Below are 16,396 nucleotides of genomic sequence, written 5' to 3' on the forward strand. Positions count from 1 at the left end.
CAAATAGGGACCTATTCATTGCGGATGACACATTCGTTGAAAACGAATGCACATCCCTAGTAGAGTCTGTCCTCAAAATTTTCACAGAGGTACGATTGCCTAAGTATAAAGGAATCATGTGTGGCTCCCAGATGCCATGAAACGCACAACAGTTTGCTGAGGCCCAGTACAGCTTGGGACCTTTCCGTGACTGGATCCAGATCCCATCAGATTTCTTCATTTAATTCCAGGATAGCCTGGGAGCTAACAACATAATCCTCTGGCATGCCCAGCAATGAGGCTTGTGGAGGAAAGCTGTGCTCCCTGTATCTCCTTTGCCATGCCCGCCTGCGTGCCAAGTGCTGCCATGGGCCATGACCCTCTCCCAGCAGGGCCAGTGACTCGGGCCCCAATGCAGAGACTTCCCTAGGAGGGATTAGAACTTCCCTTGCCTGTTCTTGTGGTTGCTGTTGTTGCTATTGTTGATGTTGTCTGCAACAAGCATCCTGAAGCAGCCAGTATCCCCCAACCAGTAAACTTGCCACAAACATAATAGCTTTAGGCAGACAGGCCAGGTAATAAAAGGTATTTTTATTGGCCTGGGAGGGCGTGGTAGGTGTATCTGATATAAGACCTCATTTTACCACGTGGGATAATAGCCACGATCTGTGATAACCACGGTCACGCAATAAATTTTTTTCCCCTCTAATGCAAAAAAAAAAGATGTAGTTATTTCTGATGCTAAATCCCGTGTTAGTATGCAGAATGCAGTAGGAGCCCCTAATTTGCATTTACTCCTCTCACTTGCATACTCAAAAATAAAATTTATATGCTAACTTGTGTTGCGATATTTATCTCGCTCGCAACGCACTTTAGACCCCATTTAACACGCATTAGGGCTCTAACGCATTTTGATAAATGACCCTGTCAGCTTGATAATATTTAGGGAACTGTTTACTCTGTTGTACTGTGATTATAAAATAAAATTCTTTTGATCTTAAAATGCACTGCAGTTCTTTTACGAATGACTGAAGGGAAGTGCTTGAGTTTAGATAAAGAATGCTCTCAAACAACCCCTATTGCATGGAAACTGTAATAGTGTAGCAAAGAACAGCGAATCAGTGGCAGTGTTAGTTCTGACCTGACCAGACCACCACCTGCCTCCCCTAATTGTCTCTGGTGAAACAACTTGGCACTGATGCTCTCAAACTGTGAATCGGTTCTGCATTATTTGCTTTCTGACACTCTAATTTTTTAGTGATTAACCTTGCTTATATGGGACTTAAGAGATAAACGTGTTTTTATTTCAAACAGCCAAAGCAAATACATTTTCAAAATGTTGAAGCTGTGCATGCTTAAAGAATGTGAAGAATCCTAATTGTCAGGACCGCACAGAGCCAGGAGGATGGTCTCATAATCTCCTTTAGTTTCATCCTGCAAAGTAAAGGACAGAACAGGGAAATGAATGTGATTTGAAACTGTTAGGACTAACTAAAGCACACTTTTCCAGTCAGTGCTAATATTACATTTTTCACAGAATTGTTTTTCTTACATTACTGAAAAAATGTCTTTCTTTAGAAGCTATTTAATGTCTCTCTCTGAGATCCATATAAAAAAAAACCCCAGCATGCCTTTCACTTCACCCAGATATTCAGTGGAACTTATTAGGGATGTGCAGAGGGACGCCATACGTTGCATTCGTGATTCGGATTCGTCGGGGTGCAAATACGTTGCAACCCCCCACCCTCCTGACCCCCCCAAGACTTACCAAAACTCCCTGGTGGTCCAGCGGAGGGTTCGGAAGACATCCCCTGCACTCACACCCTCGGTGCCGATTTCATCATGGCGCCGATAGCCTTTGTCACAGGGGCTACCGGTGCCATTGGTCAGCCCCTGTCACATGGCCATCGGCGCCATCTTGTGCTTCTACCATGTGACAGGGGCTGACCAATGGCACCGGTAGCCCCTATGACATAGTATGGGCAAAGGCTATCGGCGCCATTTTGAGTATTGGCATCGGACAGCCGGAGTGCAGGAGGTCGCTCCGGGACCCCCGTTGGACCCCCCAGGGACTTTTGGCCAGCTTGGGGGGGGCCTCCTGACCCCCACAAGACTTGCCAAAAGTCCAGCGGGGGTCCGGGAGTGGCCTCCTGCACGCCGGCCGCCCAATGCCAGTACTCAAAATGGCGCCAATCGCCTTTGCCCTCACTATGTCACAGGTACCGACGGTCGGCCCCTGTGACATAGTGAGGGCAAAGGCGATCGACGCCATTTTGAATACTGTGTGGAGGAATACTGCACGTATCTTATAAAATCCAGCGTACTTTTGTTCGCGCCTGGTGCACGAACAAAAGTACGCCCGTGCGTACATTTATAAAATCTACCCCAAAGAGAGCATGTTATTTGTGGATTTGCGAGAGAGATAGATGGGTAATATGTGTTATGTTTTGGTTTTGACAGTGATCTTTTGGGAGACAGATGACAGTTTTGGGAGACAGTTTGGGACAGTTTTGGGAGACATGACAGTTCTCTTCCACCTGAATATAAGTTACAGAATCCAAACGAAGGAATAATATTGTGTATAGCAAGCAGTCAGTTAAAAATAGGAGAGACTTGAATTTTCAGCTCTTGTTGATTTTTAATAAATTATTGTATGGGAGATGACAAATTATAATTCCCCTGGTGAAGCATGATTAAGGTGAAACAAGGTTTCCTTGTATATCATCGATTCTTTATAATGTAGGCACATTTATCTGGTGGGATATATGTGATAGGAGTGATTTTACATGGAAGTCTTGTAAAATGTGATATTCATGGTGTTTTAAAAGTGGCTTTAATGGGTGATAATAAACATGCAAATCGAGTATATAATAAACATGCAAATGGATATGAATATTCATTATATAATATGATTTGATCCTTTATGATTTAGTTATCAAAACTGAAACCAGCCAGCTAAGCTGAAAGTCTTAAACCCCTACTTAGGAAAATAGAGTGAATTCATGAGCAATTACACAAAATTAATAATTAACTACAAGGGAGTGATCTTCTTTCGAAGGGCAGTTAATGTTAAACTACAAAGAAGGACATACCAGAATAGCCTGGCGGAGGGATTTGCCATACAGCTTCTTGTATTGAGCCTTAATATCATTCATGTCAATCTCGGCACGAGAAACCATAGTTCTGATCAATGCTTTATCATGAGTCCCAGAACCCTGTTGGAAATAAAGCAAATTACTCTGAGCAAAGTTTTGAAAGTGAGTAATAGTTTTACTTTCAAATTGTTATAATGGAAATTCTTTAAGCAATGCCTCTGCTGTTCTGCTTCACCCGTGCAAAGAGCCGCTTCTTTCCCCGATGGTATCAGGAGCTACATCATGTAAAGCAGTGCAAGATATTTTATTTATTTAAACATTCATGTGCTTTAGACCTCAACCGGCGCCCCACACCACTAATCATTTACAAGCAGAATGAATCCCTGTCCCAAACAGCTTGCAGTCTCATTGGATACCTGAAGCAAGAGGAGACTATGAGACTGGTCCAGGGATACAGACAGGGCTGATGCAAGGGTCTGTAGCGCCCTAGGTGAACCAAGGTAACACCACCCCCACCACACCCCCACAAAGCCACCCTGAGTTGAATGTGCCCTCTGACAATGATAAATATCTAGAGTTATGGCAACCCTCTTACAGTGTTCTCTCTCTATCTCTCTCTCTCTCTCTCTCCCCCCCCCCCAACCCTAGCGCGTGCTCTGTGACTGCTGTTGCCCCTTTGTCCACATTTTGAAAATGGCGCCCTCGTGTACCCCAGCAGCTTGCCACCCTAGGAGATCATCTAGTCCCGCCTAATGGTCGCAGACTGTGAGAATGGGAGAAACAGACCTCGAACTCAAATCTTTTGGATCCCTGGATATTGTTCTAGGGGGGACAGTTTCCAAGCAGACGCACATAGCTGTAAGGTCCACAGGTAATTTCATCTTAGCAATTTTTACCAGGTTTCAAAGGGCAAGGACACGATTACTTTCCCCTTACAAAACTGCCTAGGGACAAAAGTACCCTCACAGATTTGCGCCTTCTTTATTCTGCTGATATTTTTCCCCCATTGAAACTATTGCATGATTTTGCCTCTCCTGACCTTAGCCCTGCCTCTGAGCCCACCTACTTTTTCCAGGGGTAAAATTAGGTATGTTGTTGATTCCCGCATATACATTTACCGGGGCAATGTTCAGGCAGCCTATTTACCCCGGGAAATCGTAATTTACCCAGTTCAATGGCTTCTGAAAATTGCTCTTCCAATGACTGAGCCACTCCCCCTCATTTTCTGTTATATTGTGTGTCTTGTCATTTACAATATCATAGCCAATGGGGTCCAGTTAAATCTACTGTGCATTCAAATGTGCCAAACCATCAAAACACCCACAAGCAAACCATCTTTGCCATAGTGAAGCACCTACACAAAGACCAAAATGCCCTGATCCTGGCATTAAATTTCCTGCATTAAAAAGCATGCATTAAAATGTCTCCCTCCTAACGCAGCTCTTGTGCTGCCTTGCCATAGCTAATAGTTTTGTTTACAAGTGATTTACATGCGCTTCAATGAGTATACGACAAGTTTTTTTCAGTTCAAAAAACCCATATTGCATAGAAGAGTTATATAGCACCAAAAACCCCGCACTAAAACCAGAGTAAAAATCTGCAGTAGGCTCAGCATGGCTTATTACATCGGCCCCATAGAGATACTGGATATGGTCCATAGCAGTATTTCCAGGCCCTGCTCTGGACCATACTGGAGGCACACCTGGCCAGTCTGGTTTTTATGATGCTCATAATGGGTATACATGAGAGATTTGCATACACTGGAGACTCGATGTGTTTGGGTCAGTCTCATGCATGTTCACAAGGTAGTCCTGAGGGCCTGATTAGCTGGGTGTGCCTGCAGATAACACTGGTCCAGAAAAAGGCAACCAGAATGGTGTGGTGTTTGTATCATAAGCCCTATAAGATGAGACTAAAGGAACTTAATATGATACAGACCTTTAAATACCAGAAAGGTATTAATGCACAGAAAGCCAAGCTTTTTCACGGAAAGGAAACTGTAGACCTAAGGTTCACAGTATTAAACGTCAGGGGGATAGACTCAGGAGCAATGTCTGGAGATATTTTTGCACGAAGAGAGTGGTGGATGCCTGGAATGTCCTCCCGGAGGAGGTGAAGTTGATAGGGACAGTGGCAAAAATAAAAGAAAGCAAGAGAACAGTAATAAAGACACAGGGCAACCTTCACTGAGTGACAGTTGCAGCCCATGACAGCAGTGATATGGCTGCATTGTGTTTCTTGGATAGCATGGGGCAGCCTGCACGGAGCAGCAGTTGCAATCTTAAAGAGGACACAGCATGATCGGAGGTTAGGCTTCATGTGGGGATTTTATCTACTTTGGGTAAATGTACATAAAATTGCAACTGGACAGACTGGATGGGCCTTTTTTGGTCTTTATCTGCCATCATTTACTATGTTACAATGTAAATTTTTTTACATTATTTTGTGTTCTTTGTAGTTGTGGTCCATTTTACTGGGACAACATAAACATAAACCAAAGTTGATGTAGTCCATGAACATTAGTGAGCAGATATATTTATGGTTCTTATGTGATCCATGTGATCTCAAAAGCTCATGTAGTACAGCAATACCATATTTTTGGATTATGCTGGTCCAATAGGAGATATCAAAAACCACATATAATCCCATTTTCTCTTGAACCAATACAGCTCTTTAGGACACAACACTGTCAAGATCTTGAAAATGGGTTGCTTTGAAACTTTAAGGAGTTTCAGGGCAGCAGCTTAAAGAATTTCAAAAAAGCTATTGAGAAGATAAAATATTTTGATCAGTGAGGTAGGTGGAATACTACTACTACTCATCATGTGTAATACTGAAGCTGCTTGCTATGTGCACTTTGTCAAAAGGATAGGGAATTAGTTTTATTTAAAAATGTCTGAAAAGTTGTTAAATGTACTTTGGGAAAATGCCACTCTTGTTTGGCATGCATACCTCCTGCGTTATTCACTTTACATTTGTTTAGTTTTCATTTTTTAATGTAAAACCTGTTTTGAGATCAAACTGAGCAGTTGCACATAGTGGGGCAGATTTTAAAAGCTCTACGTGCGTAAATCCAGAAGGATTTACACGCGTATGAGGGGTTACGTGCACCAGGCTTATTTTCAAAAGGCCCGGCGGCACGCGTAAAGCCCCGGGACGCGTGATATCCCGTGGCTTGAAAAAAATGGGTGGTCCAGGGGCAGGGCGGGGGTGTGGCCAGAGAGCTCTCCATGACTGCTGGGCTGGAGGATCATGCGCCGGCAGTCGGCTGGCGCGTGCAAGTTATGCCTGCCTCTGGCAGGCATAACTTGTGAAATAAAGGTACAGGGAAGGATTCGGGCTGGGGGCGGGACAGGTAGGGGAGGGGAGGGGAATGTGGGGGGGAAAGGAAAGTTCCCTCCGAGGCCGCTCTGATTTTGGAGCGGCCTCGGAGGGAACTGGGAAAGCCAGCTGGTCTCCCCGAGGGCTCGGTGCGCGCAAGGTGCACTATGTGCACCCCCTTGCGTGTGACGACCCCTGATTTTATAACGTGTGCGGCTGCGCGCGCATGTTATAAAATCGGGCGAACATTTGTGCGCACCAGGTAGCGTGCACAAATGTAGGACGCGCGCATAACTTTTAAAATCTGCCCCAGTATGTGCTCATACAGAGCCCAGTTTTATATCATAGTATTTAGAGTGACAAGCGGAATAATGCGTGTAAGTCTGCTTTGAAAATTAACAGGTATGTGCAAACTACTCCACGGCATACAGGTGCACATATATGCCTGCTTGGAAGCAAGTATACAGTAAATGTTCATATGTCTATTTAAATACATGCATTCAGTTTTAGAAAGTACTTGTGTAAAAGGTTTCTCTGCCCTAATTCCACCCACAGGAATGCCTCTTTCAAGTTTGCGTGAAATTGCTTCTGCATGTGCCTTTACAAATACAACCGCTGGGGTCATTTCAAAGAGCCTATATATCCATGCAAAATGGCATTTTCTGCACATATATGCTTTTGGAAATTCGCAGTATACAACTGTACATTACACATATTCAAAATGGGCCTGATTTTAAAAAGTATTTACTCAAGTAAATGCACTTTACGTGAGTAAGCGGGCTTTTGAAAATTGCTACAATACATGCCATTGAGTTGTCATAGGATTTGCTCGCGTAAGTGCACTTTACTTGAGTAAATGTCTTTTGAAAATTGTTACAATAGTAGTTACATTTACACGCTTAAGTGCTTTTGAAAATTCACCTGATACTTTATTGTCTGGATCATGTTTTTTACAGAAATTGAGAATGCTAAGAAACAGAAACAAAGGTTATGTCAGGGGAATCAGTGGAGGTTTGAAGAATAGATTAGACCAACATTGACTGGGACAGAGAGACAGAACAGATGGCATGTTGTCTCTTCAAGCCCTATCTTCCTATAACTCCTTGATCTGTTTGTTATCTCATATCAGGATCAGAAGGTGCACATTCATTTTACATTCTCTTTATTCCATGCTTGGGGGAAGAGTAGTCACAGCTGACGTGTTCCATCTTGTACAAAGAGGTACAAAGCCTGTGAAAGCTGTGATGCTGACATGATATTGCAATTACTTCATGTAATTTAACACCTCTTATTTATGTTATTCAGATCCCACGCAACAGGCACCCAGTTTCTGGCATAGGACAGTGGTGGGTGGCCTTCTTCTCTACTGCAAGGAGGGAGGGATTGTGGAGGTCCCAGTGGCTGGAGGAGAAATCAGTTGAGCTCCTCAGCCCAGGAGGACAGCTGCAGTAGCTGGAACCACTTCCTATTGTTGCTATTTTGCAGGCTCCTTTCATGATATGTGTCCGTGAATGGCATGAAGTGTGATATCATGTGCTGTCAGTTCTTGTTGTGTGTAATCGTGGGACAGCATGGCTGTTGCCTCTGTGTGTAAGTGCGGTCGAGTTGTCGCTTGTTCACACAGCATGTCCATTGCTGTGCTGTCCATGTTGCATACTTGTAATGTGAGGTTGCCATAGCTCCTGTGTGTAAGGCTCCTGTGTTTTACCATTGGATTCATGTTTTCCTTGCTTTCTCTCTTTCTGCAAATATTCCCGTCCTTCACTCCACCACCATCATAACTGACCCTACATTTAAAAATCCCATCTCAAAATCGACAGCTTCTACAGTCATTGACTTGAAACCTCAGAACATGGCTCCCTTTACTTTCTCAACGTTGCTACCATCCTGCACACTTTTCTTTTCTGCCTCCGTTGTCTGTTCCTACTAAAGTTCATCTGGATTGTGAAGGCAATGTCTCAAAGCCATTTACCCGAGAAAAAGAAAGAGCTTAGCGGCATAAATCGGCCATCTGAAAACTGCTCTCCCTCAAAGCGCCTAAAAGTGGGCACATTTTAGAGAAAGAGTTTCCCCGCACAACACATAAATACGTTTAGACCCGTAGTACTATACCTTCATTGCCAAGTAGAGCTTTTCAGCAAAGTAAGCTGGTTTGCTTACTGCACATTTCACTGCAAAAGAAAAAGTTAGGAGTTATATGACATAATCTGGAAAAGACATTTTAAAACTTTCCTACTCCTGTAGATTTATGAGGCAAAATCATAATGGGGGCAATTATAAAATGAAACAGGGGGCATGCTGTCCCACGGGACTACAGGCACATTTTCAAAGGGAAACCCCACATGGACTTTCCCTTTGAAAATTGGTACCACAGCCAAAGCAGGTGCACATGTATACACAGAAAATATGCATGGTGCTTTGAAACTGAAAACCCTGTGTGCACTCTATCTCCCCTGACCTAACCCCATTCCCTTCTGACACAGGTAAAAACACTTTTACTCAGAATAAGCTTAGTAGGCAGTTTTCAGCAGGGCTTTTTATGTGTAAAAAGAATACAACTTGCTAGCGTAAAACCCCAAGTCAAGTGTGTAAGTTGGTATCCTTTAAAATTTGCGCACCGAAAGGTGAAGTTTAAAAGCTCAATGCATGCATCAATTAGGGGATGTGAACATAAGAAGAACATAAGATCATGTCATACTGGGTCAGACCAAGGGTCCATCAAGCCCAGCATCCTGTTTCCAACAGTGGCCAATCCAGGTCATAAGAACCTGGCAAGTACCCAAAAACTGTTTATTCCATGTTACTGTTGCTAGTAATAGCAGTGGCTATTTTCTAAGACAACTTAATTAATAGCAGGTAATGGACTTCTCCTCCAAGAACTTATCCAATCTTTTTTTAAACACAGCTAACCTAACTGCACTAACCACATCCTCTGGCAACAAATTCCAGAGTTTAATTGTGCGTTGAGTAAAAAATAACTTTCTCCGATTAGTTTTAAATGTGCCACATGCTAACTTCATGGAGTGCCCCCTAGTCTTTCTATTATCCGAAAGAGTAAATAACCGATTCACATCTACCCATTCTAGACCTCTCATGATTTTAAACACCTCTATCATATCCCCCCTCAGCGGTCTCTTCTCCAAGCTGAACAGGCCTAACCTCTTTAGTCTTTCCTCATAGGGGAGCTGTTCCATTCCCTTTATCATTTTGGTTGCCCTTCTCTGTACCTTCTCCATCTCAATTATATATTTTTTGAAATGCGGTGACCAGAATTGTACACAGTATTCAAGGTGTGGTCTCACCATGGAGTGATACTGATGCATTATTTGGGCAAACATGCGCCAGATGGGTTTTTAAAGCCACCCGGATACACCTGGACATGTCGCTACACACACAACTGAAAAGTTTCCAGCAAGGGCCAAGACATAGGCTTGGTCTCGGCGGGACATGGGCATTCTGGAATTTCAACATGAAATTTACGCATAAATACTTACACCGGTGCGCGCCGGAGTCTCCTGCTGCATAACTTTACTTCTGCTATACATGATGTGTAACTTATAAAGCAAAAAGATCTAGGCACCTCTGCAGGGTTTTAAAAGTCAGGTCTAATAGGGAGAAAGGGAGGCTATTAACCTAGGGGTATTTGGAAGACCTATCCCTTCATTGGGTGAACTGAGAAAACTGGCAATGGCGTCAGCGTGTGTTCCTTTTAGAATCCCCCCACTTATGTGGTAGAAGTGGCATTTGTGCACACAGGCGCATGCCCACTTAAAATTGAGTGCACATGTGCGCGTGATCATACGCCTTTATGTTATATAATAGTTGAGTCCCTGGGTGCGCCAATAAACACGTGCACATGTATGCCCTCGTGCCGCTTGGAAAATTGCCATCAAAATTCAAATTGTCAGTCTTCCGATTCCTCCACCAGTTCACCCAGCCTTTCTCCAGTTCATCGGGGCCCTCCTAGTTTTTCAACTTCAGCTCTCCCACATTCACCCAGACCTTTCACCCTAGCAATAAATGACAACAGAGCCATCTGATCTTAATTGCACCAGATAATTAGCAATGCAAAATTGCATGAGTAAGTTACCACACATGCTCAGGTAAGTCTCATAAAATAGCAATTTGTGCACGCATCTCTTGGCCCACCCTGAAACTCCCCTAGAGCACTCCTTTTTTATGCATTTAAATGTATGCACAAAAGCAAAAAATACACATGTATACTCAATATTTATAAAATAACATTTATGCAAGTACAAGCTATTTACACACATATGCTAATTTTTACATGCATACCTCTTTGAAAATGCAACGCTATATATTTATTTATTATAATTTAATGCATACCTTTTTCATTGGTAGTTCAAGGCGAGTAAAATTCAGGGATAGTATTTTTTCTTTTCCTGGAGGACTTATAATCTAAGGGGGGTCATTTACTAAAGGTCTTCTCCCATTCTATGTCTATGGCTAAAATGCTTAGTAAAATAATAGGGCCCTAGATTTGTACCTGAGGCAATGGATGGTGGATTGAAGCATCAGCAGAAGATGAACTCCAGCTTCCCTGGTTCTCAGCCTGCTGCTATTACTACTGGCAACTCATTGGTTAATTTCCATAAGGACACCTCAAGCCATACTTTCAAAATTTCTCAAATATCCATTTTTTTCCTAATTGATATAATGATATGTAGATGTAACGTGTTTTGTTTTGTGAATAATTTTGTGAGAAATCATCACTTTTTCCTTGTTCATAATAACTTCCATAATAGGATTTGCTGACAGATCTATTGTGTGAACTGCCATAGTGAAATCTGGCCACAAGAAAGCAAAAAGTGGTGAATTTGAGTGAAAACAGTGCAAACTGAATGGATCGCTGATAATATGATATGGCTGCAGCTAGGCTGGTGGGGAGCCCATAGCATGTGAAGTGTCACTATCCTCAGGTGCACAGCATGTGCAACGTTTGAAAGCTGGACAGGCAGCGAATTCCAGGCAATGTGATATTCTGCTTCTACATTGTATCACTGAATGGGAGAGAGACAAGTTGCATGTTAATGAGGGAGGAGGAATAGCCTAGTGGTTAGAGCAGTGGGCTACAAACCAGGAAACCAGCATTCAAATCCCACTGTCACTTCTTGTGACCTTGGGCAAGTCACTTTACTCTCCATTGTAAGCCTTCTGGGGATAGGAAAATACCTATAGTACCTGAATGTAAACCAATGTGATATGTCAAATCAAATGTCAGTATATAAAAATAAATAAATGTTAAGTCTTCAGCTTTGATGGCCAGTATTGGCCTATGCACCACACTAAAATTATGATGGCATGCTAAATGAGTGACTCATGCCCTTTTAATGGACCAAGGCCTCATTGCACTAAAGAGAACGTCTTCAGTCATCAAGTATCAAGGTGCAGATGCAGGATAACCTGAGGGGCAAGGCTTCCATAGCATTGCTTCCCCAACGGCGCTACACTGCTGTAGCATGAAACTCTGGAGTATTTGGAAAATTGAAATTTAGCTGGCGAGAGTGTGATCACACTAGAGATTGAGTAATTGATGTTTTGTAATTGAATGGTTGTATGCAATTGAATTGTATGTATTGACCTATGCTGCGGCCATATGCATCCAATAAAAGTCTTCTTTCCAAACATTGGTGTAGCAGAGTTGTCTCTTACGAATGCTGTAGGAGAAGCTGGGAATGGGAAGGGGATGAGAGTGATGGTAAATATGGGGCAGGCCAGAGGAGGCAGTCATCCACACCTGAGTCAGTTGTGGAGCCTTAAAGTGAATGAGTCAATTACAATTATTTTTACATTGAAAATTAACAGTATGAAAGCTGAGTTACAGATAGATTAGCTGGTTTCTGAAAACCCACTCATAAACGATACCCAAGCACAGAGCTCATCTCACTGAATAAATGAACAATCAAAGATTCAGTCAATCAAATTTATAGGCAGTCATCTGTGGATGAGCCATTGAGAAGTATGTGTTCCCACGTGAAAAGTTAAAGCTTTATGTTCTTTTAAGCTACATATTGGATGATCCAGTTTTTGAAATGCCTATACTTTGAAGCCCTTCCTCTATGGTTTGATAGTTTTCAAAGCCATTTGTCTAGGTAAATTGGCTCATCTGAAATTTGCTCTCCTTGGCCCGGCTAAAAGAAGTCATGGGCCTTCCCAATACATGTGCCTTTAGATGGATCACAAGGAGACGTTCCTGAGGGCATGTTTTGTTCAGGGAAGGATAACAGCGTGCACAGATCAGAATTTTACATCCACGTGTCTTTTGCCTCCATTCTGAAGCAAAAGCAAACAAGCAAAAATAAATAAATAAATAAACAAAACTGGTGCAATTATATGTAGGTACTTTTAACTTGCATGCCTTGTAGGCAGTTTTCAAAGGGGACTCTATGCTGACAGTCGTACCCTGAGAAGGATTGCAAGTCAGGCCACAGAACTGGTTCTCTAATCACTATTGTATCAAATGGGTCTAATAAAACGGTTAAATCTCATGCTCATGCACACACTCACAATTTTTCTATTTCTTATATTATCAGGCTATTTAGATTAAAACTAGAGCAAGAGAGGGTAGGCATATAAACCTTATCGGTCTTTGAAAAGATATAGAGTTATGTATCCCATAATCCCCACTATGGCACTGTTGATGACAAATGAGCCCCACAGGAAATCACAAAGTACAGCCTAGATAGTGCTGAAACTTTATTTATTGGACAGGAAGAAAGTATTTCTATAGCCAATCCATGCTCTTTATATTGCGTCAGGTACTATATTTGAAAACCTTTTAAAGGGAGAATTGCTGACTGTTGAAATAGGAAACATATTGGTAGGGAGACATTAGAGAAAACATTTCTTCCCAAATAAAACAGAGAATTCTCCCCCTTAAGCAAGAGCTGCAACTCTGCACTTCCACTGGCAAATATGGTTTTGCTCATTTCCATCTCTTTCTATTGCTGAGTCTTTCAGCTTTCTCAATCAAGATTCTGTCATCTTCACCATACAAAATCAAACTAAGCAGACATAACCAAAACTCTCCCAGTTTTTTGAGATATAACAATAGCTAACCTAGTTTTTTCTTTATATTTTTTGACATACTGATTTTTTGAAAGTAGAAGCACAGTTTTTCTTGGATAGAGAGCGTTACATACCGATGGATATCAGGCAATTTTCAATGTCACCCTTCAGTTCCAGATCCAGTGCCTTATTCAGATCGTGCTTGCTGTACTTGCCATACATCTGGAAAACTAGACAAATATCAGGGTATTACTACAATAAAATTTGCCAAACTTAGGGTAACCAATGATATAAATTTGGAGACAACCTATACTAATTAAACTCCTCCATTTTTCTTTATGGTTGGATGGTTCTGCACCACAGGCTAATCTTTGATATTCTATTCCTTTAAGTAAATGTGTGGAGCTATTTGACCTCTAGAGGGGATATAGCCCTTTGTGTTGTGTGCATGTAGATATAGATATAGATATAGATGTAAGTCTGAATTACTGAGTGAGAAGGAGGTCTCTTAAGAATCAAAACAGGATTCCAAAGGAGAAGGAGCCATCCTGGGTTCTGGAAATATCCCTGCTGGTTCCGACAGTCCAGCAATGTCCCTTTCTTGGATACTGCTGTAACTGATAATTACTCCTAGGTATAGAAGCCTATTCTCTTATCACAAGCCCTAGGGGAACGTATGGATACAGTTATCTACAAGACCAGTTTCCTGCCAGGAAGAATCCTATGCTGATGGACTCAGGAGTTCATCATTAGCAAGGTGAGGCAGTTGCTTCAGGCAGTAAACGTTTTGGGTGGCAAAAACTACCTCTAAAATATCCTTGCAGAAATCGCCTCCCTTCCTACCAAACAAAAGTCCCAACACAACACAAGAAAAAAGAGTCCCAATTGGCCGTGCAATCTACTGATGTGCCCGTGGAGATACCACTCCCACCAGCAGGAAGATAAAGTTCTTGTGTCAGCCCCACCAGAGAGGACAAGAGCTATTGGGGGAGTTTGCACCCCACTCAGAAAGGCAGCAACTGATAGTGAAGCTGGGTCTTGCCACCAAAAGAAGACCCAGCCGGCCCCAGTGGGGAGGACAGGCTCCAACTGCTGAAAAAGAGCTGGAGCCCACCAAGTAAGGAAAAGGGAAGAGGGGCAAGTGAATACTGGAGATTGAGCAAGATGAAAGGGTGGTAAAACCATGGGGTGAGTGGAGAACAGGGGCTGTCAGAGGGAAGGTGAAGATTGTAATGAGAGGTGAGTGGCTGAAATGGAAGGGAGTTAATGGAGAAGGAGAAGGAGGAGGAGGGTAAGGGAAAGGGTGGAATGAAGAGTGAGTGGAGGGGATAGAATGGGAGGGATTGTGAGTAAGAATGAGGCAGGGAGGATATGAAAGAGAACATCTGGGTGAGTTGGAGGGGGATGGAGGGAGGAGCGTGTGTGAGTAGGAGGAGGAGAGGAGAATGTTTTTGTGTCCCATTCCATCCCACTTCATCCCAACCCCCAAGTCCATCTTAATCTATGAGGTTAATTTTAAGACCTGCATGCAGGCACACATGTGCGTGTGTTTGCCGGTGCTTGTACATGGCCACGGCAATTTTATAACATATGCAGGTATATGCGCATGTACCAATATGTGTTATAAAACTGATTATATGCGCGTATATGTGGGCATGATTTTATACTGATGAGCACAAATGCTGCCTCGCGCGTGTAACACCTACGCAATAGCCCTTTTTCCCAGTTCGCCCTAGTAAAAGAGAGGACTTCCTAATCCACCTAACTAACTTACTTCCCCTTTACCCGATTACCCCTGACTCTTTTTTGTTACTTGACTTATACACCGTCCATAGCAGAAGTAAAGTTAGGCAGTAGGGGATCCCAGCATGTGCTTGAGCACATAACTACTTACGTGCTAGATTCATGCTACAGATCCAGTCCAGCCATTGCCCACCCAGACCACACACACACCCCACCCCTTTTTTGGCAAAAAGATTTTTGTACACATAACGGCAGATATGTGTGTGGCCGCGGGCCTTTTAAAATTCATGCAGCACATCTTCCAGTTTTGGACGTACAAGGCTTTTAAACTTGACCACTATAGGTGCGTGGAAATCAAAAGTTCCTAGGTATGGAGAGCTGGAAAAAAAAATTCCTTATTAGTTTTAATAATAGTGTGTTATTTATTGTGTCTGCTGTTCTGCAATATTTTATTAGTTTGGGAAATATTTAAACATTTTTATATGATTTTTTAAATTATTTGATGTTCTATTTATCACCTGTTTTAAAATATGTATTCTTTTTATTAGCATGGTTTTACTATTATGATTAATGTTTTATATTTCTTGATTTTGTTTGATATGAAGAATGATATTTCTGTTTTTCTACTGTCACACTGCATACAGGGTCTGACTTGTGGTTTCCAGTTCAGTTTTTGTCTGTATGTTTGCATTTCTACTTTATGATCTCTTTGGTATTTGGTGAGGGTCCATCTGTAGTCTTCATGTGTGACTGATCTGAAGTATTCTGCTAGCTTGCAGTTTCTGTGTATGGGTCTATAGCAGAATGACTTGTTCTGTTTTCCTAATAGAAGGAGCATTAGTGCTTTAAGGCCTGATGTAATATTTGCACTGTTGCCTTAATGCCTTTTCATAGGTAGGGAGACTGAGTGCTATTTTGGCATGGGAGGTTTACTATATTTAATTGTAGTTCGGTTTACTCATGAATTTCTGTGGGCGAAGCAAAGTGTTACATTAACCTAATATCATATGGCTTCCAATTCTTTTTTGCAGGGTTTTCTAGTTGGTACTTCAGCAATATATGTAAATATAATTAACATGTTGTAAGTGATATTTTTACCTCAGAAGACTGTACTTAGTAGGAAATACCAACTGCTTCATAGGCAAGAGGTAATGGGAAATTGGACTCAGACAGCAACCAACAAGGGCCTTGACTCTGACAATTTGGGAAACTAAGTACGAGGGTGACTT

The 16,396-nt window shown here is 42.2% G+C and overlaps 1 protein-coding gene across 1 annotated transcript in view; it reads right to left on the reverse strand.

The window, feature by feature from the left end:
* Window positions 1-1,261: 1,261 nt before the first annotated feature.
* LOC115096917 (annexin A1-like) overlaps window positions 1,262-16,396 on the reverse strand; it is a 77,734-nt gene continuing 62,599 nt past the window's right edge. Inside the window, exons 10-13 of the mRNA XM_029612211.1 lie at window positions 13,559-13,654; window positions 8,508-8,566; window positions 3,072-3,194; window positions 1,262-1,413 (exon numbers count right to left, since the gene is read on the reverse strand). Coding sequence (XP_029468071.1) covers window positions 1,354-1,413; window positions 3,072-3,194; window positions 8,508-8,566; window positions 13,559-13,654 — 338 coding nt within the window. The 3' untranslated portion in view covers window positions 1,262-1,353. The remainder of the gene's footprint in view (window positions 1,414-3,071; window positions 3,195-8,507; window positions 8,567-13,558; window positions 13,655-16,396) is intronic.

The sequence above is a fragment of the Rhinatrema bivittatum genome, chromosome 1 (genome assembly GCF_901001135.1).
Source record: "Rhinatrema bivittatum chromosome 1, aRhiBiv1.1, whole genome shotgun sequence".
In the NCBI taxonomy this organism is placed as follows: Eukaryota; Metazoa; Chordata; class Amphibia; order Gymnophiona; family Rhinatrematidae; genus Rhinatrema; species Rhinatrema bivittatum.